This window comes from Eucyclogobius newberryi, unplaced genomic scaffold, assembly GCF_026437365.1.
Source record: "Eucyclogobius newberryi isolate DKJ021-1_F unplaced genomic scaffold, fEucNew1.0.hap1 SCAF_3, whole genome shotgun sequence".
NCBI lineage: Eukaryota > Metazoa > Chordata > Actinopteri > Gobiiformes > Gobiidae > Eucyclogobius > Eucyclogobius newberryi.
Genome location: NW_027315945.1, coordinates 31350718 through 31375971, shown reverse-complemented (window position 1 = coordinate 31375971; position 25254 = coordinate 31350718). Strand labels below are relative to the sequence as shown.

Here is a 25254-nt window from a genome sequence, read left to right as displayed (position 1 = left end):
TGAAAGGCAAACATAAGTTATTTAACCTGGGTCTCTGGTTGAGTCTGGGGCCCGTGTTCTCACCTTCCGCAAACCTGCACCTGTGGGACAGGCCTGCGACGGTGGTGGGGTCAGTAACAAAATACCAGCATCTCAAGAGTACCTGCCTCCAAAGTGCCCGAGGACCCTAGACGTCCACCAGGGGTTTGAACGGACACAATATCAATAAAAACAACAACAAACAAATAAAACTGTATAAAACTTACCGCAAACTGTGACGTTGAATGTCTCTTTTTCCACTTTGACAGGGCAATTCGACAACAGTTTGACGGCCAAGGTTAAAAGAGTGACCTAAAAACAGTAAAAAGAGCATTACATAAACAGTTGTGTGTAGTTATTTGTTTAATAGTTGAGGTTTTAAGGTATCCAGGCATGAAAACACACACATATATATATATATATAATACAATTTTTACTATGTTGTTATTCTTGGTCACAGCATAAGTCCAGCTGTATTCTTATTGGACAAAGTTGTTTTTATTTGTTGACTTTGCTTTGTGAGTACAAAAGTGCACATCAAAACAAGTTCACAACATTTAAATGACACTCAACAGGTAAAAGTAGATCTAACCCACTCCAGTCACGTGCTGTAAGAGTTAGAGAAACACTAGTCTATGTTTTGTACTTGCCTTGGATGAAGTGATGATGTATTTAATCTCTTTAGCGTGAAAAGATGTCTCTTTGGGGTGAGACGGATGACAAAAGTCCGACTCACAGCGCCTGAAACAACAACACGTCGATCTGCTGCAGGTTTGGCGCCCTCTGGTGGAAGCGGAGCGTACTGGCCCAAACGCTTCACCGGAAACGGAAACGCTGCACAGTAAAGAACAAAGCTAGAAATACATTCGTGGATTCTGTTGCCGTGGCAATAGCAACAGCCATATTGTGATTGTAAGACGAGGTAATGTAAAAAACAGAGCGCTATACACCAGATACACGCAACATGTATTCAGCTTTGTTACAATTACAATCATATTACAATAAACAACTTCAAATTAAACATTTTTTAATCCTGTTTTTTCACATGAATATGGAAGAACATGGCATTAGATGGAGTACAAATGAAAAGCCCAATTGTCTCGCTAAACTGAAATCAATAATAATGAATTCAAAGTGGAGCGTGACCGATGGATAATCACAGGCAGCACAAGCAGGGAGAACCTATATGTTTATACAAGTAAATGTTTTTATCTCTATGGTTTTTATCTCTGAGCTAATGCTAACATGCAATACATGTAATGAATAATGTTTAAATAACACGACAAACTGAACTTTGAGACAAAAACACGTATTTTTTATAAACACGGTTTCCTCCGTTGACATATTTTAATCGTATGTAACATTCACGCTGCCAGTCATTATCCATCTGCTCTCTACTAGTAAAGCTTTTTTTTTTTTTTTTTTTTTTGGTTTACTTTAGTGTTAATAGATCCACGGTAATTCCCCATAAGAAATGAAAGAAGCAGGAAGTGGAGCTCCGCAGTTTTAAGGCAACCGGAAGTAGCCTCTCGGTTTCAGGAAAAAAACCTATGCCCAAATTCTTGAGTAGAATTCACGGATCTATTATATTATATTACAATATATTATATTATCATTATTATAGAATTCTACAGTCTGAACATGGCTGCTGGAACTGGACGTCTGTCATTATAGGTTACCATGGTGATTTCGCTCTAGTGTCGTATTCACAACATCCAGACAGAGCCAGTTCATCACGAGCTAAAGCCACTAAACTAAACATCGTGTGTTTTAGGGCCGATAAACAGCTCAGCACTTTATTATGTCCTTTGGGTCGCAACACACTGGGTGAGTGAACAGACATTTGACTCTTAATGTCACGTTTGGACTCGTTTTCTAGTTGTATTTGACGTACTGCAGCTTGCTAACTAGCAAAAAGCTATATTTGTGTTGTTTCTTGTGTTTACTGTCATTTAGCTGGTTTAAAAGGAGAGATAGGAATGCACCATTTCAGGGAGAACCAGTTAATTGCGATTTCTCTGATAAACATTGTGATTAGATTTACGATATGTTTAAAATGTAGGCTTCAGTTCAGAATGCACTTTGTAAACAACTTCAGCAGCATTAGCATAAAGACATAAAGCTGCAAGTCTAAATGACATGCTAACAAGATGTCTCTATTTAAAAACAGGACATGTTTTCTTTGCAGATGATGTTCTATTATAGGTATTTGCAGCCTTTGCTTTTGATCATTGTGATTGTCATTGTTTTTTTAAATTCAATTGCGATTTATTGTACAATCTTACCAGATCAGAACTGCATTTGAATACAATTGTGAATGTTTTAATGTAAGTTATGCTGCTAATGAAATATACCCATCCCTATTATATCCTAAACGTATTGTACACATGTTCATAATTCCTGCTGTGTTTACGCCTCAGGCGCCGGAGTAAATGGGACCAGCCGGGTCCTGGTCCTGGTCCTGGAGGGCTCGGGGAGAGCGAGGCCCCGTCTGGAGCTCTGGACGCCGCGGCTGCTGTAGCTGCAAAGATCAACGCGATGTTAGTGGCAAAGGGCAAACTCAAGCCTTCCCAGATCAACACTCCAGGTCCGCCCGATAAGGTAAGAATACATTCAGGACCAAATATTACTCTGTGGATACTTGTATCTGTAATACACAGGAGTGAGTGATACGGACAATACTGAATATATCAGTATTGTCCGTACAATACTGAATATATCAGTATTGTCCGTACAATACTGAATATATCAATATTGTCCGTATCAACTTCTCAGATCATTATGACACACTGCATCAGGAATGAGCCAAAATGTGTCTGTAAATATACTGTTAGTACATCATTATTTACCTTTTATAAACAAAGAAATGGAGAGCCAAGGACATTCACAATAAAATATGTAGAATAAAGATTATTTAGATACAAGGTCAGAACAGTATTATCTATTCACATAAATGATCAAAGTGAGGCATTTTTTACATGCATTATTAAAGTGACAGGTGTTATCAAAGTGACAGGTGTTATTAAGGTGACAGGTGTTATTAAAGTGACGGGTGTTATTAAAATGACAGGTGTTATTAAAGAGGCAGGTGTTATTAAGGTGTTATTAAAGTGACAGGTGTTATTAAGGTGTTAAAGTGACAGGTGATAAGGTGACAGGTGTTATTAAAGTGGCAGGTGTTATTAAAGTGTTATTAAAGTGGCTGGTGTTAAGGTGGCAGGTGTTATTAAGGTTTATTAAAGTGGCAGGTGTTATTAAAGTGACAGGTGTTATTAAGGTAACAGGTGTTATTAAAGAGGCAGGTGTTATTAAGGTGTTATTAAAGTGACAGGTGTTATTAAGGTGTTATTAAAGTGACAGGTGTTAAGGTGACAGGTGTTATTAAAGTGTTATTGAAGTGGCTGGTGTTAAGGTGGCAGGTGTTATTAAGGTTTATTAAGGTTTATTAAAGTGGCAGGTGTTATTAAGGTGACAGGTGTTATTAAGGTGGCAGGTGTTATTAAAGTGACAGGTGTTATTAAGGTGACAGGTGTTATTAAAGTGACAGGTGTTATTAAAGTGACAGGTGTTATTAAGGTAACAGGTGTTATTAAAGAGGCAGGTGTTATTAAGGTGTCATTAAAGTGACAGGTGTTAAGGTGACAGGTGTTTTTAAAGTGTTATTGAAGTGGCTGGTGTTAAGGTGGCAGGTGTTATTAAGGTTTATTAAAGTGGCAGGTGTTATTAAGGTGGCAGGTGTTATTAAAGTGACAGGTGTTATTAAGGTAACAGGTGTTATTAAAGAGGCAGGTGTTATTAAGGTGTTATTAAAGTGACAGGTGTTATTAAGGTTTATTAAAGTGGCAGGTGTTATTAAGGTGGCAGGTGTTATTAAAGTGACAGGTGTTATTAAGGTAACAGGTGTTATTAAAGAGGCAGGTGTTATTAAGGTGTTATTAAAGTGACAGGTGTTATTAAGGTTTATTAAAGTGGCAGGTGTTATTAAGGTGGCAGGTGTTATTAAAGTGACAGGTGTTATTAAGGTAACAGGTGTTATTAAAGAGGCAGGTGTTATTAAGGTTTATTAAAGTGGCAGGTGTTATTAAAGTGACAGGTGTTATTAAGGTAACAGGTGTTATTAAAGAGGCAGGTGTTATTAAGGTGTTATTAAAGTGACAGGTGTTATTAAGGTGTTATTAAAGTGACAGGTGTTAAGGTGACAGGTGTTATTAAAGTGTTATTGAAGTGGCTGGTGTTAAGGTGGCAGGTGTTATTAAGGTTTATTAAGGTTTATTAAAGTGGCAGGTGTTATTAAGGTGACAGGTGTTATTAAGGTGGCAGGTGTTATTAAAGTGACAGGTGTTATTAAGGTGACAGGTGTTATTAAAGTGACAGGTGTTATTAAAGTGACAGGTGTTATTAAGGTAACAGGTGTTATTAAAGAGGCAGGTGTTATTAAGGTGTCATTAAAGTGACAGGTGTTAAGGTGACAGGTGTTTTTAAAGTGTTATTGAAGTGGCTGGTGTTAAGGTGGCAGGTGTTATTAAGGTTTATTAAAGTGGCAGGTGTTATTAAGGTGGCAGGTGTTATTAAGGTGGCAGGTGTTATTAAGGTGGCAGGTGTTATTAGGGTGGCAGGTGTTATTAAGCTGACAGGTTTTATTAAGGTTTATTAAGGTGTTATTAAGGTGGTTGGTGTTATTAAAGTGGCAGGTGTTATTAATGTGGTATTAAAGTGGCTGGTGTTATTAATGTGGTATTAAAGTGGCTGGTGTTATTAATGTGGTATTAAAGTGGCAGATGTTATTAATGTGGTATTAAAGTGGCTGGTGTTATTAATGTGGTATTAAAGTGGTATTACAGTGTTATTGAAGTGGCAGGTGTTATTAATGTGGTATTAAAGTGGCTGGTGTTATTAATGTGGTATTAAAGTGGTATTACAGTGTTATTGAAGTGGCAGGTGTTATTAATGTGGTATTAAAGTGGCTGGTGTTATTAATGTGGCATTAATGTGGCATTAAAGTGGTAATACAGTGTTATTGAAGTGGCCGGTGTTATTAATGTGGTATTAAAGTGGCAGGTGTTATTAATGTTGTATTAATGTGGTGGTATTAATATGGTATTAATGTGGTATTAAAGTGGCTGGTGTTATTAATGTTGTATTAATGTGGTATTAATGTGGTATTAAAGTGGCTGGTGTTATTAGGACAGCTACAGTTGATCATTCTATTATTGGCATTTGGAAAGCCTGAATGCCTGAGGGCTGCGTTTGTCAGGCTACAGATTGGACATGCATTAGATGTTTGTCTCTTTTTGACTTACAGTTGAATATTTTTATTAGATAATCCATAATGTTCTTATTTATCTCCAAAACATTACGATATTCTGTTTATCTCTCATAACACACATGTTTTCTCTCAGATTCTAGGCGTCACTAAACCTCAGTCGCTCTCCAAAGCCAAAGACGACCTGGTGGTGGCAGAAGTGGAGATCAACGACGTTCCCATCGCCTGCAGAAACCTCCTGACTCGAGGACAAACGCAGGACGAGGTTTGTGCCTCGCCGAGGGCCGTCGCTGCACGTTCAGACTCATTCACGCTTCCACATGTCCATCGTCCGTGTGCTTTTTAGATCAGCAAAGTCAGCGGCGCCGCAGTTTCAACCCGCGGGCGCTACATGGCGGCGGAGGAGAAATCGAAAGCACCTCCGGGGTAATTAAAACGCTTCGTTATGAGTTGTCGAAAAAGGGTCTCGCTTACAGAATTGTGTTTGCTCCACCAGAGACCGACCTCTTTATCTACACGTTCAAGCTCAGACGCGGGAGCTCGTAGACCGTGAGTAAATCATTAATAAATACGTTTTGCCCTCACGATCGACGATTCAAATCAATTTACGGAATGGTTTGTAACGTCTGTCACGCAGGGGCCGTGAACAGAATCAAAGAGATCATCACGAACGGCGTGGTGAAAGCGGCCACCGCGCCGTCGCCGTCGCCGTCGTCGTTTTCGCAAAGCGGCGCCACGGTGACGGTTTACCACCAGCACACTCCTCCCTCCATGACGCCCGGCGCTCATCACAAACCCAACCCGCAGACGGGGGTAAGGAATCCACTTTTCTGAGCTTTCTAACCACGTTACAGTGCGGTTATTAGATTATTCTGTTGTATTCCGATTTATTTGTGCGTGTTTGAGTAATCCTGTGTTGTCCTGGAGTGCTGATAGTTACGGCTTTTATTGAACAGCTATATATTGAACAAAAAAATACTTAAATTTGCTTCTAAAATGGTCACGGTAATTGTTTTTTGGTGCTTTAGATGTAAAAAGGATTGAAAAAGTGCTGAGCTTCACAACATTATGTAATATATGTACCGTATTTTCTGCACTATAAGGCGCACTTAAAAGCCTTTTAATTTTCTCAAAAAAACGACAGTGCGCCTTATAATCCAGTGCGCCGTATATTTGGACTCATTCTGGTTGTGTTTACTGACCTTGAAGCGATTTTGTGTGGTACATGTTTTGTTTTGCTTGATGCGCCCTATAGTGCAGAAAAACTGTACAATTGTAAATGTCTTTAAACCGGGCTCTGGTGATTTCTATTTGACAAAATCAGCAACATTTCTTTTTTCATATTTTGTGATATTCTGAGGTTAATCCCAGTTTCTCCATTGAAATCACATCATGTTCATCTTCACTTTTGGCTCTGCACCCGCCCACTTATTTGGATTTACTTGTAATTATTTTTTTAAAAAGTCTAATTCCAGCTGTGCAGTAGGGTTAAAACATATTATGTAGCCTTTTTCCAACAATAAAAACAAGTACGTGTCGCTTCTCAGTTCTGCAGTTTTGAGCAGGAAATCAATGCACTTGCTTCTATTTTAAGATATTTTTAATCAATATTAAGGTTTACAATGAACAACATGTAAACTACAGATCTATGTATGTTGCAGTTTGTTGCTAAATATGTGAAAAAAGCTGAATATGTCATCTTTAAAATGATAACTTGTGTTGCATTATTGTCTCTTGTTTTCTCTGTCCAGTTGCATTTTGTTCAGGATAAGCTGTTCGTGGGGCTCGATCAGGCGGCCCCCGGGTTCGTGGCGAAGGAGCGCGTGGAGGGCCCCGGCTGCTCGTACCTGCAGCACATTCAGGCCGAGACCGGAGCCAAAGTCTTCCTCCGGGGGAAAGGCTCCGGGTGTTTGGAGCCGGCGTCAGGGCGAGAGGCGTTTGAACCCATGTACATCTATATCAGGTGAGGAGAAATCTTAGTGCTGTACGCGCTTTTGGGGGTCTCTGTACCACCCTGAAACAAAAAAAGAGCCCTACAAACTGTATACAAAGTCACATTTAGAGAACGCACCAGTCTATTGTTTGAACTTAATTGAACTAGTAACATTTAAACGGCTTTGACTGTGAATAACTGTGAAACAACTTGAATTCTTTAACATTCTGAATATATTCTAAAGGAGAAAGGGGGATTATGGCCTTACCTTTTAAAGCAGATGGCACGTGTTTGAAATGTACGTGGAGATAAGTTTTTAAAAATGTGCAAATATTTATCTTTTTCTAAACGCACAAACAACACAGTGGAACCAGATGTTAATTAATTGTTATTAAATGTGATTGCCATAGATATTCTACATCAAATATCTATGCAATCACATTTAATATTTGCAATTTGTTTGTGGTTATTTAGTTGGATTTCTGATTTGTTTTCAATGGGACGCTATAATGTTAGATGTATTGTGAAGGCTGACAAACTGAATTTTCTTTATTTTATTTTAAATGATGTGGTAAATGTAGACTTCTAAAATGCCTTTATTTTAATTAATTAATTAATTAAATTATTTTTTATTCATTTTATTTTTATTATTATTATTTATTTTATTTTTTATTTATTTTATTTAAAAATGATAGACTTGGTTTTCCTTTTATCCTTTTCACTTTTCTTCTTCCATTTTAAACTGTTCAAAATAGAGTAACAAGCCACATTTAATCGTTCAGTTTTCACAGAACATAAACATTGTGACTGAAATTATACTTTTTTAAAAATAATCTCGGCGCTCACACTTGTCTGCTTCTTCTGCACCCAAAGGAAATCACCCACATGAGAGCGTGTTGTGAATGTGACTTGACTTTGTCGTCCTGTTTCATGTGTTTCATCAGTCATTCTAAACCAGAGGGACTCGCCGCGGCCAAAACCCTGTGTGAGAATCTCCTCCAGACAGTGAGTAAACGCTCCGTCATGTTTGTTTGACTTACCACACCACACAGCCGCTAAAAACACTCCTAAACTTGCCACATCGTTTTTGTGTGAACCAAACTCCTGTATCATTTGGACACGACTTTGATCACGTGATTGATAAATATGTGCCACTTTTTGTTTTTTCCAGGTTCATGCAGAATATTCCCGCTTCCTCAGCCAAATGAACACGATGATTCCAGTGCAAGGTACACTAACCATGTCCTGCTTTGAGCCGGTTTGATCTGGTTTAGTTCCTGGTTTAGGCCCGGTTAAGTCCTAATTTAAATGTGTGTAAATGTGAAGGCGACATCAAAGGTGGAAAACACAGTCATTGTAGAGCCATTGGAACAGATAACATAAGCTATTTTTGAACAGGACTTTTAGTGCCCTTTTAGTTAAAAACCTTTTATGCCATTTCTGAGCTGAATTGTATTTTATTTCAGCTCCTATAGCACAGACTTTTTTTGGGATATTTTTATTTTGATGTGATGTATTTATAACTCGGACCTACCCAAAATTCGACTTTTTGTCTATGAATTCTCAGTGCACTCTCTGTTTGTCTCAGTTCTCACCCTATTTGTCTCAGTTCTTACTCTCTGTTTGTCTCAGTTCTTACTCTCTGTTTGTCTCAGTTCTTACTATCTATTTGTCTCAGTTCTTAGTTCTTACTCTGTTTGTCTCAGTTCTTACTCTCTTGTTTGTCTCAGTTCTCACTCTGTCTCAGTTCTCACTCTGTTTGTCTCAGTTCTTACTATCTATTTGTCTCAGTTCTTAGTTCTTACTCTGTTTGTCTCAGTTCTTACTCTCTTGTTTGTCTCAGTTCTTACTCTTTGTTTCAGTTCTTACTGTGTGTCTCAGTTCTTACTCACTATTTGTCTCAGTTCTTAGTTCTTACTCTGTTTGTCTCAGTTCTCACTTTGTTTGTCTCAGTTCTCATTCTGTTTGTCTCAGTTCTCACTGTTTGTCTCAGTTCTTAGTTCTTACTCTGTTTGTCTCAGTTCTTACTCTCTGTTTGTCTCAGTTCTTACTCTGTTTGTCTCAGTTCTTACTCTGTTTGTCTCAGTTCTTACTCTGTTTGTCTCAGTTCTCTTTTGTCTGTTTGTCTCAGTTCTTACCCTCTATTTGTCTCAGTTCTTACTCTGTTTGTCTCAGTTCTCAGTTCTCTTTTGTATCTGCTTTTCTCAGTTCTCAGTGCTCAGTTCTCAGTGCCCTCTCTGTCTCAGTTCTCAGTTCCCTCTCTGTTTGTCTCAGTTCTCAGTGCTCAGTTTTCAGTTCTCAGTACCCTCTCTGTCTCAGTTCCCTCTCTGTTTTTCTCAGTTCTTACTCTCTGTTTGTCTCAGTTCTTACTCTGTTTGTCTCAGTTCTCTTTTGTCTCTGTTTGTCTCAGTTCTTACTCTCTATTTGTCTCAGTTCTTAGTTCTTACTCTGTTTGTCTCAGTTCTTACTCTCTGTTTGTCTCAGTTCTCACTCTGTCTCAGTTCTCACTCTGTTTGTCTCAGTTCTTACTATCTATTTGTCTCAGTTCTTAGTTCTTACTCTGTTTGTCTCAGTTCTTACTCTCTTGTTTGTCTCAGTTCTTACTCTTTGTTTCAGTTCTTACTGTGTGTCTCAGTTCTTACTCACTATTTGTCTCAGTTCTTAGTTCTTACTCTGTTTGTCTCAGTTCTCACTTTGTTTGTCTCAGTTCTCATTCTGTTTGTCTCAGTTCTCACTGTTTGTCTCAGTTCTCACTCTGTTTGTCTCAGTTCTTAGTTCTTACTCTGTTTGTCTCAGTTCTTACTCTCTGTTTGTCTCAGTTCTTACTCTGTTTGTCTCAGTTCTTACTCTGTTTGTCTCAGTTCTTACTCTGTTTGTCTCAGTTCTCTTTTGTCTGTTTGTCTCAGTTCTTACCCTCTATTTGTCTCAGTTCTTACTCTGTTTGTCTCAGTTCTCAGTTCTCTTTTGTATCTGCTTTTCTCAGTTCTCAGTGCTCAGTTCTCAGTGCCCTCTCTGTCTCAGTTCTCAGTTCCCTCTCTGTTTGTCTCAGTTCTCAGTGCTCAGTTTTCAGTTCTCAGTACCCTCTCTGTCTCAGTTCCCTCTCTGTTTTTCTCAGTTCTTACTCTCTGTTTGTCTCAGTTCTTACTCTGTTTGTCTCAGTTCTCTTTTGTCTCTGTTTGTCTCAGTTCTTACTATCTATTTGTCTCAGTTCTTAGTTCTTACTCTGTTTGTCTCAGTTCTTACTCTCTTGTTTGTCTCAGTTCTCACTCTGTCTCAGTTCTCACTCTGTTTGTCTCAGTTCTTACTATCTATTTGTCTCAGTTCTTAGTTCTTACTCTGTTTGTCTCAGTTCTTACTCTCTTGTTTGTCTCAGTTCTTACTCTTTGTTTCAGTTCTTACTGTGTGTCTCAGTTCTTACTCACTATTTGTCTCAGTTCTTAGTTCTTACTCTGTTTGTCTCAGTTCTCACTTTGTTTGTCTCAGTTCTCATTCTGTTTGTCTCAGTTCTCACTGTTTGTCTCAGTTCTCACTCTGTTTGTCTCAGTTCTTAGTTCTTACTCTGTTTGTCTCAGTTCTTACTCTCTGTTTGTCTCAGTTCTTACTCTGTTTGTCTCAGTTCTTACTCTGTTTGTCTCAGTTCTTACTCTGTTTGTCTCAGTTCTCTTTTGTCTGTTTGTCTCAGTTCTTACCCTCTATTTGTCTCAGTTCTTACTCTGTTTGTCTCAGTTCTCAGTTCTCTTTTGTATCTGCTTTTCTCAGTTCTCAGTGCTCAGTTCTCAGTGCCCTCTCTGTCTCAGTTCTCAGTTCCCTCTCTGTTTGTCTCAGTTCTCAGTGCTCAGTTTTCAGTTCTCAGTACCCTCTCTGTCTCAGTTCCCTCTCTGTTTTTCTCAGTTCTTACTCTCTGTTTGTCTCAGTTCTTACTCTGTTTGTCTCAGTTCTCTTTTGTCTCTGTTTGTCTCAGTTCTTACTCTCTATTTGTCTCAGTTCTTAGTTCTTACTCTGTTTGTCTCAGTTCTTACTCTCTGTTTGTCTCAGTTCTCACTCTGTCTCAGTTCTCACTCTGTTTGTCTCAGTTCTTACTATCTATTTGTCTCAGTTCTTAGTTCTTACTCTGTTTGTCTCAGTTCTTACTCTCTTGTTTGTCTCAGTTCTTACTCTTTGTTTCAGTTCTTACTGTGTGTCTCAGTTCTTACTCACTATTTGTCTCAGTTCTTAGTTCTTACTCTGTTTGTCTCAGTTCTCACTTTGTTTGTCTCAGTTCTCATTCTGTTTGTCTCAGTTCTCACTGTTTGTCTCAGTTCTCACTCTGTTTGTCTCAGTTCTTAGTTCTTACTCTGTTTGTCTCAGTTCTTACTCTCTGTTTGTCTCAGTTCTTACTCTGTTTGTCTCAGTTCTTACTCTGTTTGTCTCAGTTCTTACTCTGTTTGTCTCAGTTCTCTTTTGTCTGTTTGTCTCAGTTCTTACCCTCTATTTGTCTCAGTTCTTACTCTGTTTGTCTCAGTTCTCAGTTCTCTTTTGTATCTGCTTTTCTCAGTTCTCAGTGCTCAGTTCTCAGTGCCCTCTCTGTCTCAGTTCTCAGTTCCCTCTCTGTTTGTCTCAGTTCTCAGTGCTCAGTTTTCAGTTCTCAGTACCCTCTCTGTCTCAGTTCCCTCTCTGTTTTTCTCAGTTCTTACTCTCTGTTTGTCTCAGTTCTTACTCTGTTTGTCTCAGTTCTCTTTTGTCTCTGTTTGTCTCAGTTCTTACTCTCTATTTGTCTCAGTTCTTAGTTCTTACTCTGTTTGTCTCAGTTCTTACTCTCTGTTTGTCTCAGTTCTCAGTTCTCTGTTTGTCTCAGTTCTCAGTTCTCTTTTGTATCTGTTTGTCTCAGTTCTCAGTGTTCAGTTCTCTTGTGTCTCTGTCTGTCTCAGTTCTCAGTTCCCTCTCTGTTTGTCTCAGTTCTCAGTGCTCACTTCTCAGTTCCCTCCCTGTTTGTCTCAGTTCTTAGTGCTCAGTTCTCAGTGCCCTCTCTGTCTCAGTTCTCTTGTGTCTCTGTCTGTCTCAGTTCTCAGTTCCTTCTCTGTCTGTCTCAGTTCTCAGTTTCTTCTCTGTCTCTCTCAGTTCTCAGTTCTCAGTTCCCTCTCTCATGTCGCCCCGCAGGCTTCACCCCTCCCTCAGTGGTCAATGGGATGCCCCCGCAGCCCCCGTACTACCCCCCGGGCGTGTACCCTCCGGGCTACGCTCTGCCCGTCGCCGCCCCTCAGCCGCCGCCTCAGCCTCAGCCTCCGCCTCCGCCCGGGCCCTCCCTGTACACTGTGCCCCCCCACATCAACCCCGCTCCGGCCGTGGGCCCCCCGTTCCTCTCCGCTCCCGCGCCTCTCTCTGTGCCCACCTCTATGTCCGTCCCGCCCCCGGGAACGATACCACAGGTGAGCCACAGCTGCCTCTTACCGAACTATGGATATTATTATTAGCTGGGTCTCGGAGTGTGACATTTGCGAGCGCTGCAGTCAGCACAAACTTTTTAAAGCGGCGCAAAATCCCTCGCCTGGATTGTTCGGCGAGATCAGGCGGCCGCAGGAGCTGAACAAAAAAAGCCTGGAATGGAGTCGAACGCTCCACGCAGCGTCGCCATGGAAGCGCAGCTCTCCTGTTCATTTGTAGTGTTGTACTGAATAAAACTACATCAAACTTTGTGAATGCATTTCTGTTTTCCCCAAACACCACAGATTTTCACATGAATATTATCACCAGACTTTTCACGCTTGATCTAAATCTAAATTCTATATCTATATTATAAATGACATATATTTATCATGTTATTTAGACTGTCCAGGCTTTGTCTCAGCTGTGATGCTGTTAAAGCAGAGGAGAAAAGAGGCTCCATCAGCCCTCGCTCTACCGCTCCCTCAAGCGTTCGCAGCACTTCATTTCCCATCATACATTGAGGCTTTGTAGTCCATGAATGCGGCTACCGTTGCTTTGATCTCACGAGATTACCTCCACTCTGCTTAAACACGCCAGAGTTACGTCACTGACTGAGGCCGGAGCAGTTATTGATCCTCTCTCGGCAGCAGATTTAAACCTGATGAATAATGTCACAATTGACCACATTGTTACGTCCAAGTTACAATCTAAACTGAAACGTCACAAATAATGAACATGGGAAAACATCAGTATTGAACACATGATAATGCTGCTTTGCTCTGTATTCTAATCACATTTAATAAAGCATTTATGACTATTTGGACCGGGGTTGAAAATGTGCGTTCAGTCTGTTATTTTAATAGTTTTATCCATATGAATAAATTAATAAAGTTACACATGGACGGCCTCTGAGCGTAAATGGCCTGATTCATTTTTTTCGGCCAAAATTAGCTCTTTGTTCTACTTTCCAAACCGTGCGGCGTCTACAGCTCTCACTGGCTCCATCCTCGGCCAATCAGAAAGTTTTTTACAGCCAAAAGTGATAAGAGTAAGCTGCTTTTTTTTTTCTACTTTACCATGAAATCCTTGAAAAGTGACGCATGTTATGAGGCTCACGTAATGGGAGGAACTGTTCTCCCGTCGTCACATTGTGTTTTCTCTCCCTCCGCAGACTCTTCCCTCCGTCACCTTTGCCCCAGCGGCCCTGGCGACGCCCAAACCCGCAGTGCTCTCGGCCCAGGCCATCGCGCCGCTGAAACGACGCTTCACAGAGGAGGTCCCGGACGAGAGGGACCGCGGACTCCTGGGATATCAGGTGGCTATTTAACGTTGTGGATTTTTACTCGTCACAAGTACTAACGACTAGATTTGTGATCGCAGGTTGTACCCATTGTATTAACTCCTCCTACTAATGCCCTTTACGCCTCTGTCGGGCAGAAACTGCAGTTGTGCTTGTCGTTGATTCGTTTTTTTAACCAACTTTGAGGTAAAAATGCAGATTGAGGACCTCAAAACGAAAATGAACTGTGTGGTCTTTGGGTTAAAACCTATATTGCACAGATAATCAGTTAAGATAAGATAAGCCTTTATTTGTCCACGCAATGGGGAAATTTCGGTGTTGCAATGCAAGTAGATACAGACATAAAAGAACAGAAAACTTATAGGAAGAAAAAAAACACTCTTAATAGAAAAACTCTTATAAACAAAACCTTGCATTTTCTTAATAAGGAATAGAGACAATAAAAATAAAATAAAATATAAATAATTAATACAAATAAAAATAATAAAAAAAATAATAAAATAAGACAAAAATAATAATAGTGCCAAAAGTAAACGCTCTTATTTACAGCAATTATCAGTCAGTATTGCACATGATTAAGTCAGTATTGCACATGATTATGTCAGTATTGCACATGGGTATGACAGTATTGCACATGATTAAGTCAGTATTTCACACGATTAAGTCAGTATTGCACATGATTAAGTCAGTATTGCACATGATTAAGTCAGTATTTCACATGATTAAGTCAGTATTGCACATGATTAAGTCAGTATTGCACATGATTAAGTCGCACATGATTAAGTCAGTATTGCACATGATTAAGTCAGTATTGCACATGATTATGTCAGTATTGCACATGATTATGTCAGTATTGCACATGATTATGTCAGTATTGCACTTGATTAAGTCATTATTGCACATGATTAAGTCAGTATTGCACATGATTATGTCAGTATTGCACATGGGTATGACAGTATTGCACATGATTATGTCAGTATTGCACATGATTAAGTCAGTATTGCACATGATTAAGTCAGTATTGCACATGATTAAGTCAGTATTGCACATGATTAAGTCGCACATGATTAAGTCAGTATTTCACACGATTAAGGCAGTATTGCACATGTTTAAGTCAGTATTGCACATGATTATGTCAGTATTGCACATGATTATGTCAGTATTGCACTTGATTAAGTCAGTATTGCACATGATTAAGTCAGTATTGCACATGATTATGTCAGTATTGCACATGGGTATGACAGTATTGCACATGATTATGTCAGTATTGCACATGATTAAGTCAGTATTGCACATGATTAAGTCAGTATTGCACATGATTAAGTCAGTATTGCACATGATTAAGTCAGTATTGCACATGATTAAGTCGCACATGATTAAGTCAGTATTGCACATGATTAAGTCAGTATTGCACATGATTAAGTCAGTATTGCACATGATTAAGTCGCACATGATTAAGTCAGTATTGCACATGATTATGTCAGTATTGCACATGATTAAGTCAGTATTGCACATGATTAAGTCAGTATTGCACATGATTATATTGCACTTGATTAAGTCAGTATTGCACATGATTAAGTCAGTATTGCACATGATTATGTCAGTATTGCACATGGGTATGACAGCATTGCACATGATTATGTCAGTATTGCACATGATTATGTCAGTATTGCACATGATTAAGTCAGTATTGCACATGATTAAAGGTGGTATGGACGTGGTATTTTTTTTTATCATATTACCTCGTGGCGTGGATAAATCATTTGTCCTGCCACGTATCAATCATAAAATGCACCTACCGCTCACCTGCAGCCGCGTCAGGCTCGTCCCCACGTTTCCGCGTGCTTAAGCGCATGGATCTATCATAATATAGTTCCCTCAGTGTACGGGGCAAAATGAAGACGGAGAATGACAGTTCGAGCTGACGCAGAAGTGGACAGAAATCTACGGGAGACGAGAGATGTGATGCGCTCCGTTGCGCTAATAAACAAACGCACGTGCGTGTTGTATCAGTCCACACGGGGGAGTGCGCATGCGCACTTCCGCCTGAGTTCTCAAATCGCCGAAAAATCGGCCATACCGCCTTTAAGTCAGTATTGCACATGATTAAGTCGCACATGATTAAGTCAGTATTGCACATGATTAAGTCAGTATTGTACATGGGTATGACAGTATACACGTGTTCAGGGCTAACAGTTATTTAATAGTTTGCGTTCACGATCTAGGTTTGGCAGATGTCATAATTTCACTGGTTTGTCCTGTTTGTGAAAGAAACACTCAAACTTATGATCCACAATTGCTGAAACATGTCACTATTTCTCGGGAAATGGCTCCAAAAGTCCTTTTCGTCCGATGACAATCACGTCTTCGGGGGTTGAATAATGGCACCACTCGACAGGATTTTTTAGGTTTTTAAGTTTGTGCCCGTTGTTGTCGCATGTTGACGAAGCCCAGTAATGACAGAGATCTGAACCACAAACCAGAGCAAAACGTGTCAGTGTTTAGTCTCTGGAGTCAGGTTTGTGGCTCTGGTGCTGTAGTTGGACTGGTAGGACAGGGCTTAGCTCAGGACGTCTGCTAATGGCACTTGTGTGTTTTTCTGCTCATAGCATGGACCCATTCATATGACTAATTTAGGTGCAGGCTTCACAGTGGGCACCCCGGAGGCCGCAGGACCCCCACCTCCGAGTCCCTCCGGCCCGTCGGGGGAGAGGGACAGGTACGAGCGCCTGGGCGTGTAGTTGTCATGGTGCCGCGTCGCCGTGTTTATTTCCTTTTTGCTGTGTTTGTTCTCCAGTCGGCAGCTCATGCCTCCTCCGCTGCTGCTGCCCGTGAACGTGGTCCGACCCAGGCTGGACGAGCAACCCGCCGCCCAAGGCCACATGGGTAAGGGGTCATTCTCGAAGTTAAACATCCAACAGGGTATTCATCTCAAACTACTGATTTAGGTTGATTCTGGGCTCTCAAAACAGTTTTAACATCAGTTTTACCAATTAGCATTCATAATGTGTAAAGCCTTTTTTTTTTTTTTACAGTCGATTCTGCGTAAAATCCGCTGCTGCCACTAGAAACCTCTGGCTCTTTGGCTGCGTTCACATCTGCTGCACTCGCTACATCCAAACTAAACCTGAACTAAACCTGAAGTAGAGATGGGGCAATAAAGTGTAATATCCTTAATAATAAATAATCACCATTTTACTGCCAGATTGAGCAGGTAAAAAAATCAACTTATCCACGATGTGAGATCATAGTTTCAATTCATTCACACACACTTCACAGTAATTAATTGAGTTTAAGGATTTTCGCATGCATTTAATTGAATCGTTCATCCTCTTGGAACAAACTCCTGAACAAACTTAAGTGCCACAAAAGATGCCAAACAATCACCATGCCAAATATAAAGAACCAGACACAGTGGCATTGACAATATTTGTTTCATTACTGTTTACTTTTTTTCTTAAAGGTTTGATTTGGTAATATTTTAATAGATTTTGTGCCGTGGATGGAATTGTATCAAATAAAGTGTGTTTTGAGTCAAAAAAGCTGAAAAACGCTACATTCATCCTATTTGCATGATATTATCATTGATCACATTTAATTTGGCAATGATTATTGTGTCACAAAATTTCAATATTGTCCCATGCCAAACCTGGACTAAACTATGCCAAAATCATGCCCAAACCAGGCTCAATCCATGCCTAAACAGGGCCTAAACCGGGCCTAAATTGGGTCTAAACTGGGCCTAAACTGGGTCTAAACTGGGTCTAAACTGGGTCTAAACTGGGTCTAAACTGGGTCTAAACTGGGTCTAAACTGGGTCTAAACTGGGTCTAAACTAGGTCTAAACTGGGCCCAAACCAGAACAAGTGTGAACGCAGCCTCTGTTTTAAGTCCATTGAAAATATTTTAAAGCTCTTTTGGCTCGTAGGTTTATTAGACGGGCGTCAAACGGGAGTGAAGAGTGGGCGGAGACATTCAGCAAACTCGCGGCGCCGTGAATATGACAAAGCAAAGGCTGGGGACAGCGCGGCCTTAGATCTGAATGTTTTTCCCTTCCAGGTGACACTGCTCCGCTCCGCTTATATCACCACTAATAAAAACTTCTCCTGTTTTTGTGTTTTCTCTCTTTCTTTGTGTTTTTCTTCTCTTTCATGTCACTCTTTCGATCCCGGACGCTGCCGTTGGGGGGGCGACGTCCTCTGACATCGTCCTGCCAAATCCATTGGACGTGGCACCAACCCGCCTTTTGACCGGGCCCTCCATCCTAACTAACTAACTATTATGTTTTTTTTTTTTTTTACATCTCCTTATATTTTTTACATCTTGAAACATGTTGCAATGTTTTGGTTTTGTATGTTCTGTCTCTTTCCCTTTCTGTCTCCCCCCTTCTCTCTTCTCTTTTTGTCCCTTGTTCCCCCAGAGTCGAGCGTGAAGAGAACGAGAACAGGTTTGGTGGCGTACGCCGGCGACTCGTCCGACGAGGAGGAGGACCACTCCGGCTCCAAAGCCTCGGTGCCCGGGACCTTCGGCGGCTTCTCCTGCCCCTCTACCTCGCCCGGGCTGGCACACGGCTTCCGCTGTCCTCCCCCTCCGCCCCCGCGCCCCAAAACACAGCCACAGCAGCCAGCCATGCCCTTTTGGATGGCTCCGTAAGAACCTCCGCACTTAACCCTTTTGCGCTCGGAGCTCCGTCGGCACCGGTCGCGTCGCGGTTCCGCCGTGGTTCCGGAAGTACGTTTTCTCATTCGTTTTGTGCCACAGGGTTGGAGGAAAATGAAGAGTGTAGGTTTAAGGGCACAAGGGACGCCACGATTATCCGGTTAATCGCTAATCGTGCTCATTCAGGTCACAATAGTAAGAAGAACTACAAAATGTAAATACAGAATCCCGGTTATGTCAGCGCCCCGTTTATGAGAACCCGGGTTACTCTCGCTGTGATGCTCTGGTTTACTGTGGCGTTTACCGTGGCGATGTAAAAGGCAGTATCCTGATTACTGAGCGTGTATTATTTGATCATCCCCGACCTTTTTCCTCCCAATTAAATAGTTTTTCGCGGACCGTTTGAAGGGGCAGAGCCAGTAACGGCAGCGTAACATGTGAACAAACCCTTCTATAACTTCAAAAATAGAGTTTTACTTATGTTTGCTGTTTGTTAGATTACTTTGCCCTATATGTTTATGGTAAAACAAGATGATTAAACATGAATAATAATACCGGCTGGTGGTTGGGGACCCCTGATCTACTTTACTACTTTTAACAGCAATCTTAACTTAATTTCCGTGTCGCTGTCGGATTGAACTCAATGTGTGGGTCGTGTTTTCCCACTGTTAAAAACGTCTTTTTTCTGAAGTCGTGACCGCGCTCTTCAGCCCCACGCTCTTCTTGTTAGAATATATCTCTTTTCGTTGTCAGAAACGTGCTAAAAAGTCGCACGTGTTTAGCCACAGCCGCCATATTTACCACACCAAACAGTTGTCCGTGCGCATATACGGTCCAGTCTGTTCACCAAAAAGGTCGAACTACATGTCAAGTGTTTTGTTTTTTTACCAGGCTGTTTAAGTGACAAGATAATTACGTTTCAGTGAAGGATTTTGCTGTCGTTTGTGTCGTGGCGCCAACAATCGCGAATGATCTGAACGTTTTTCCTCTCACAATAACTTAAAACACTTAGTTAAAAGTTAAAATTCTGCATCATGTTTTAATAAAGTTCAGAAACAGTTTTTAAAGTTAAATTATGATTTTTTTTCTGAAAGCCTGAAGTAAAAATGAATGCAAAATGTACTTCTGGAACCAAGCGGTGGATGGCCAAGTAGTGCTCTTTTTGAACATTTAATCTGAGCCAATGGTCAGTATTTCTGCCCTTTATCGGGCCGTTTGAATATAGTCAGAGGATTATTTTTGAACACTTTAATATCTTGTATAAAGAAATTGCCACATCTGATTTTTTTGGCCAAGAGTTTAAACTAAAAAGAGATTAAGTTGTTCCTAGGATTTTGCCTTTTGTCATGGATAAACTTCCCTTTGCTATTCACTACGGACGACATGTAGCAAAGCTTATTCGTGTAATGCTTTTTACAAATTAAACATAATTTATTGCTGTTTTGTGAGTGTGCGTGTGTTTTTTTCTCGTCGGTGTGTGTGGGACTGGAACGTGGCACGTGTTAACACACATTTAAATGTTCATGTTTTTGACGTCTTTGTTGATCAAATGGTTTCCTCTGCACACAAAAAAAGTATATTTGTTCTGATTTAGATGTCGGTTCACAACGGTGTCCAAATGTGTCAAAAGTCCTCTTAACAAGCCATAGCAGCACTATTTTATTGGAATTTACTGGTCATAATTACATGTATTTATGTGTTTATTTAAGGTGAGACACGGCACTTGAGTAAAAAATAACAAATAGCTTATAATATACATTTTAATGTAAATTATCTTGGTGTTATGTAAGATGTTTACGGTGATGATTTCAGACACACCTCAGAGATGTGCAGATGGAGCAGGTTGTCACGGTTACCGCTAATAAATCATCACCCAATTCCTTTGATGATTTTCACATATTAATAAATCGATTTCTCTCGTGACACTGATTAAAATGTACAAATGTATGAGCACTAAAACAGTCTCTTTTGTGGCTCTGACTGAAAACGAGTTCAGAACTTCAGACGTTCATTTCAGTGTAAATTATTACTCTATAACTCTGGGTGGAAATATGGAAGGAAAGACCCAAAATATCTCAGCTGCTGCCCTTTCATTTTGTACACATTTAGCATTTCTGTCGTCTTCGATTTGTGAGACAGAGACAGGAGCGTGACAACATCTCCTCGTCCTGTGACTTAAAATCATCCAGGACCAAAAACACAAGCATAAAGTTGAATTTAGCATTTTAAATCACACGCTAAAGCCCCGGAAACGTGTTAATCAAGACTAAGAACATTAAAATGGGCTCTTTTATAGGGGACAAATCACGTACTTTCATCACCTTTTATGTTCTAAGTGTTTCCTCGTCATTGTATTTCATTATTCGAGTTGATTAGTGCATGTTTGGAGTATTCAAGGCTCAATAAAAATCACCTACCCCATGTCTCCGCCCACTGTTCTGTCCTCAAATCGACTCCGGTCATAAAAGTGCCTATTATTAAACTGTTTTGGATCGATAATGCCGTTTACAGTGAACACAATGTAAAATAACAATCTATGCATCTTATAGTTCAATAATAAACACCCAGAACCATAGCATAATTTCATGAAAAGCTTTTTGTATTGGCAAAAAAACCGAGAAATAGACTCATTTGAATAAAGACATGACAGTGTAAGCGTACATATATTTATTCTCTTTACAATGATTGAAACGATTGATTGAACTTGAACTTGAAATCTCTGAGAAAAAAGGCCCACTAAAGACTAGAATAAAAAGACACAAAAAAAAGGAGAGAGAGAGAAACGAACAAACAAAATCCCTGATAGTGGGGCCCGTACAGAGCCGACCCCCCGTCCCTTCACCAAAAAGCCAAGAAAAAGAACAGCTCGCGTAGAAAGACACGCACTTCACAGCAGGCATCGACACGTGTTTACCTTTTCCAACCGCGCACGGGACCGAAAAACCAGTGCGACGGGTTCCGCGAGGCGCCGGTCACTCTGCAAACAGGACATGACAATAACACTGGCCCAACGCGGGACGGTCCGACTCACTTTGGTCGCTTCAGTTTCACACTCGGCCCAGATAATCCTGACTTTATTCATCCCGCGATAGAGCGAGACACGCGTTTAGTTCGGTTCCCGCCAAATGTGTGGATTTTTAAGGCCGCAACAAACGATTATCATTGTTTTCTATCGTACGTTTGGAATATTATCGACCGACTAAGGCGAATATTTGCAGACAAAGTGTATTATTATCAATGGAAATGAGAGATTGCTCGTTCTTTTTGGACATTTTGATGCAATAAAACCACCGTCTTTGTTATGAAGTCGGTAAAGTGCACGTTACGACCGCGAATATTCTTTTTTTTTTTTTTTTTTTTATAGTCAACCGGTCGCGATTATGACTGTATTCCACTGCAAATTGTACGGCGAAACTTTACGATCGCGTGTAAACTCTAATCGGAGAGTAACTTCGGAGAGAAACCACCGTGGCCAGGGAAAAGAAGTGAATGTCAAGCCTTTTTTTTTTGCATCGAACATCGACAAACTTTCTCCACGACTTTATCGCACCAGACATTTTTCTTCTGCTTTACTCATTTAGTGCAATGCTCAAGAGTTCCTGAGAATAGTTACAGCACAACAACACAAATAATCTAAGGCATCTTTATTAGAATATACTGTATATAACTAAAAACGTGGACAACTTTTTTTTTTTATATTAAGTATTCTCTGAACTCACAGTCTTAAATGGTACCAAGGTAATAAAATATACTATGAAAGGCAGAAAGCTCAAATGTTATAGTGCAAATAAACAGACTTTAAAAGGTGAACAAAGCGAGACTAAACCAGCTTCACACACAACTGAACAAAGGTTGCGTCTTCCTAATCCATTATTGCGTTACAAAATTGCATAACGATGTGATCATGATAAAATGTTGTGTTTTGTTTTTTTTTTGGTCGTAAAAAGCAAGGACGTCGCTAATGGCCCCTGGCGGCTCCTGGGGCCGCGGTTGGACGTGCTACAGTACAAACGATGCAGTGAGGAGATGTGTGGAATGTGCTCGAGCTCCAACCCGATGCAGCCGATGTGCAAAGGAAGCGTCGGGAGAGGATTGGAAGGAGGTACCAAAACGTAAAAGGTTAAAGGGCAAAATGTTGGTGGAAAAGTTTTAAGATGGACCGCACCAGTCGAGGCAGTGATGTGTTCACCGTGTCGAGTCCAGGGTTAGGTCGGAGAAATGCAATAAATAACAATAAATACAAAATAAATACAGTAAAAGAGACTGGTTGACAGATCACAAAAGGAGGAGTGTGCTACAGGGCTAAAAATAACATTTTGTCTTCATTTTGTTGACCTAGACTTTGTCCTTTTTAGTCAGGCATTCGACACAGAGCCTTTAGGCCCTGAAGTATAAATATGGAAGCTGATTTTTCTCACATGGCTTTCACAGTTGGGAAAACCCAACTTTGGCTACAATCTCTCCTCTTCTGTTACTTTAGAGACTTGAGGAATAAAGTCCGACTTGTCTTTGGTTCAGCACCAAATCAAGAGGTTTGTCTCCAACCAGAAAGACAAAAAGGATCTTATTGCTTACAATGTAAGTTTAATTCATTTAACTACATTTCCACCACCAGAGGACGATAGTGGGGTGAAGACGCACCTGAATCAAAGTTGCATAACTACCTTTGTATCATAAACAATATTCTCCTGTAATAAACCTCAACAGATTATATTGCGTAGTAAAAATATCCCAGTAAATATACATTCTTCACTCACATGTCCACCTTAAAAATAAACTCAATATACATCAAATAAACCGACAAACAGAAAAGGAAAGACAAAAGCCAGAAGATAAACAGTTAAAGTATATCATAAACCCGTTTTCCATATTCTCTTTTTTGTTGTTTTTTGCTGTTTTTTTACATCTTTTTAAAGCATGACTTTTAGAAGCAGCACGTTACATGTCCAGCCACCTGAGTGAGATTTTTTTTAGCGTGGATGTTTTACCACAAACGCACACACACTTCTTCATTCTTCTCCTTCTTCATCCGCTACATCTTCGGCCCAGGGCCCCCGCTGCGAGGCCAAGGCGCGCGCGCGCCCCGACTCCTCCACCTGCCGCTCGTGGAGCTCCAGGCTACGCAGGAAGAGGGCGGGGTGCGTCAGTCGAAGGGGCGCGAGCTGTGCCAGGGCCTGCAGTGCCATGGTGCGCTCCCTTTCAGTCTCATCCTGGAACATTTGGAGCGGGGGGCCGGCGCCGGGGCCCAGTTTACCGCTCTCCCGAAGTGCGTTGGCCAGGAATCCGGAGGGGTGTCCCTGCGGGGAGAAAGGCACGGGGGGCTCTTTCCCGTCTTCCCCGAACTCGTCGCCCGGCTCTGGGGCTCGCCTGGGCCGGCGTGTGCGCACCTCCAGGCAGCTGTGGCCCTTCCGGTGCCGCTGCAGATGGTCCTCGCGGGCAAAGGCCTTGTGGCAGAGCGGGCACTCGAAGGGCCGCGCCCCGCTGTGCAGAGACAGGTGGTTCTTCAGGTCGTACGAGTGCAGGAAGCGAGCCGGGCAGTGCTGGCACGGGTACGGCCGCTCGCCTGTGTGCTTCCTCATGTGGATCTTCAACTTGTCGTTTCTACACAAAACAGAAGAGGTCAGAAAGCAGCAGGCGCAATAACACCAGTGTGATGTCACGATAAACGATCATTATAAACGATAATACTAATGCCAAATTCAAGGCATAAATACATGTCTATAACCTTAAAAACAGGATAAAACTGCAATGAATGAAAAGCAGATTGACTTTAGTTGTTAGTAGTATCTTAGTAAGGTAATTATTTGACATTCTACTTCTCAAATCTGATGGTAATACAAAATAATAATAAAAGTTCCCCACTAATACAAAGAAAAAGTAAACGCAATTCTCCATTTCCAGTACTTATTGAACAATTAGACCATACATAAATATCGGGACAGACCCTAAACTGTACAGAAATATTGAGATCCCACAATATTTATCTGCAAAAGTAAATATACTTCAAACAAGCTGCAGAATTAAGCACAATAAAAAACATTGACTTCTAAAATCCTATTGATAGTATATAACTTATGTTCATTATTTCATCCTGTACATCTCACATGTTGCCGTGGTACTTCAGGAGATCACGGGGCGAAAGAAAGCAACAGTGTAATAATTTAGACAGAACAATCGACACAAAGTACATTCCCTGTAGTATTAAGCGTGTAGTAGTATTAAGCGTGTAGTAGTATTAAGCGTGTAGTAGTATTAAGCGTGTAATAATAATAATAATAATAATAATAACTTTTATTTATATAGCGCTTTTCAGTGACCCAAAGACCCTGAACATATATAAAAAAGGGGGGGTATTTACAGACAGGGGGGGACAACACGTACAGAACACATTAATACACAGATAAAATGAACAAGACAGAAGAAGTAGAAAGAAAAAGATGGGGATGTAACAGGGGGTAGAAGAGTAGGCAATGGGGTAGAGGAGGCTAGGGGTAGGGGAGGTCATAGGCTTGTGTAGTAGTATTAAGCGTGTAGTAGTATTAGTAGTAGTATTAAGCGTGTAGTAGTATTAGTAGTAGTATTAAGCATGTAGTAGTATTAAGCGTATAGTAGTATTAGTAATAATATTAGTAGTAGTAGTATTAAGAGTGTAGTAGTATTAGCAGTAGTATTAGTAGT

The 25254-nt window shown here is 40.6% G+C and overlaps 2 protein-coding genes across 5 annotated transcripts in view; one reads left to right on the top strand and one right to left on the bottom strand.

Moving 5' to 3' along the window:
- The first annotated feature begins 1744 nt into the window (after positions 1 to 1744).
- On the top strand, positions 1745 to 20016 carry khdc4 (KH domain containing 4, pre-mRNA splicing factor). 3 transcript variants are annotated; one of them, XR_011929030.1, is made up of 14 exons: positions 1745 to 1845; positions 2439 to 2619; positions 5418 to 5546; positions 5628 to 5707; positions 5778 to 5830; positions 5919 to 6094; positions 7033 to 7244; positions 8159 to 8219; positions 8386 to 8443; positions 12351 to 12619; positions 13789 to 13932; positions 16555 to 16636; positions 16715 to 16803; positions 18338 to 18575. XR_011929030.1 is itself a non-coding variant. In XM_072460047.1 (14 exons), exons 1-14 carry the CDS (start codon positions 1820 to 1822, stop codon positions 18568 to 18570), a joined length of 1821 nt encoding a protein of 606 aa, XP_072316148.1. In that variant the 5' UTR covers positions 1745 to 1819; the 3' UTR covers positions 18571 to 20016. The 3 variants fall into 3 exon arrangements, 2 of the variants coding, with proteins under 2 accessions (XP_072316148.1, XP_072316150.1); XM_072460047.1 differs by having other exon boundaries at positions 16527 to 16636; positions 18338 to 20016; XM_072460049.1 differs by lacking the exon at positions 18338 to 18575 and having other exon boundaries at positions 16715 to 16825.
- A 1212-nt stretch (positions 20017 to 21228) lies between these two features.
- zbtb7b (zinc finger and BTB domain containing 7B) overlaps positions 21229 to 25254 on the bottom strand; it is a 32753-nt gene continuing 28727 nt past the window's right edge. For both annotated transcript variants that reach the window (XM_072460680.1, XM_072460681.1), the window contains exon 4: positions 21229 to 24177. In XM_072460680.1, coding sequence (XP_072316781.1) covers positions 23586 to 24177 — 592 coding nt within the window. In that variant the 3' untranslated portion in view covers positions 21229 to 23585. The remainder of the gene's footprint in view (positions 24178 to 25254) is intronic.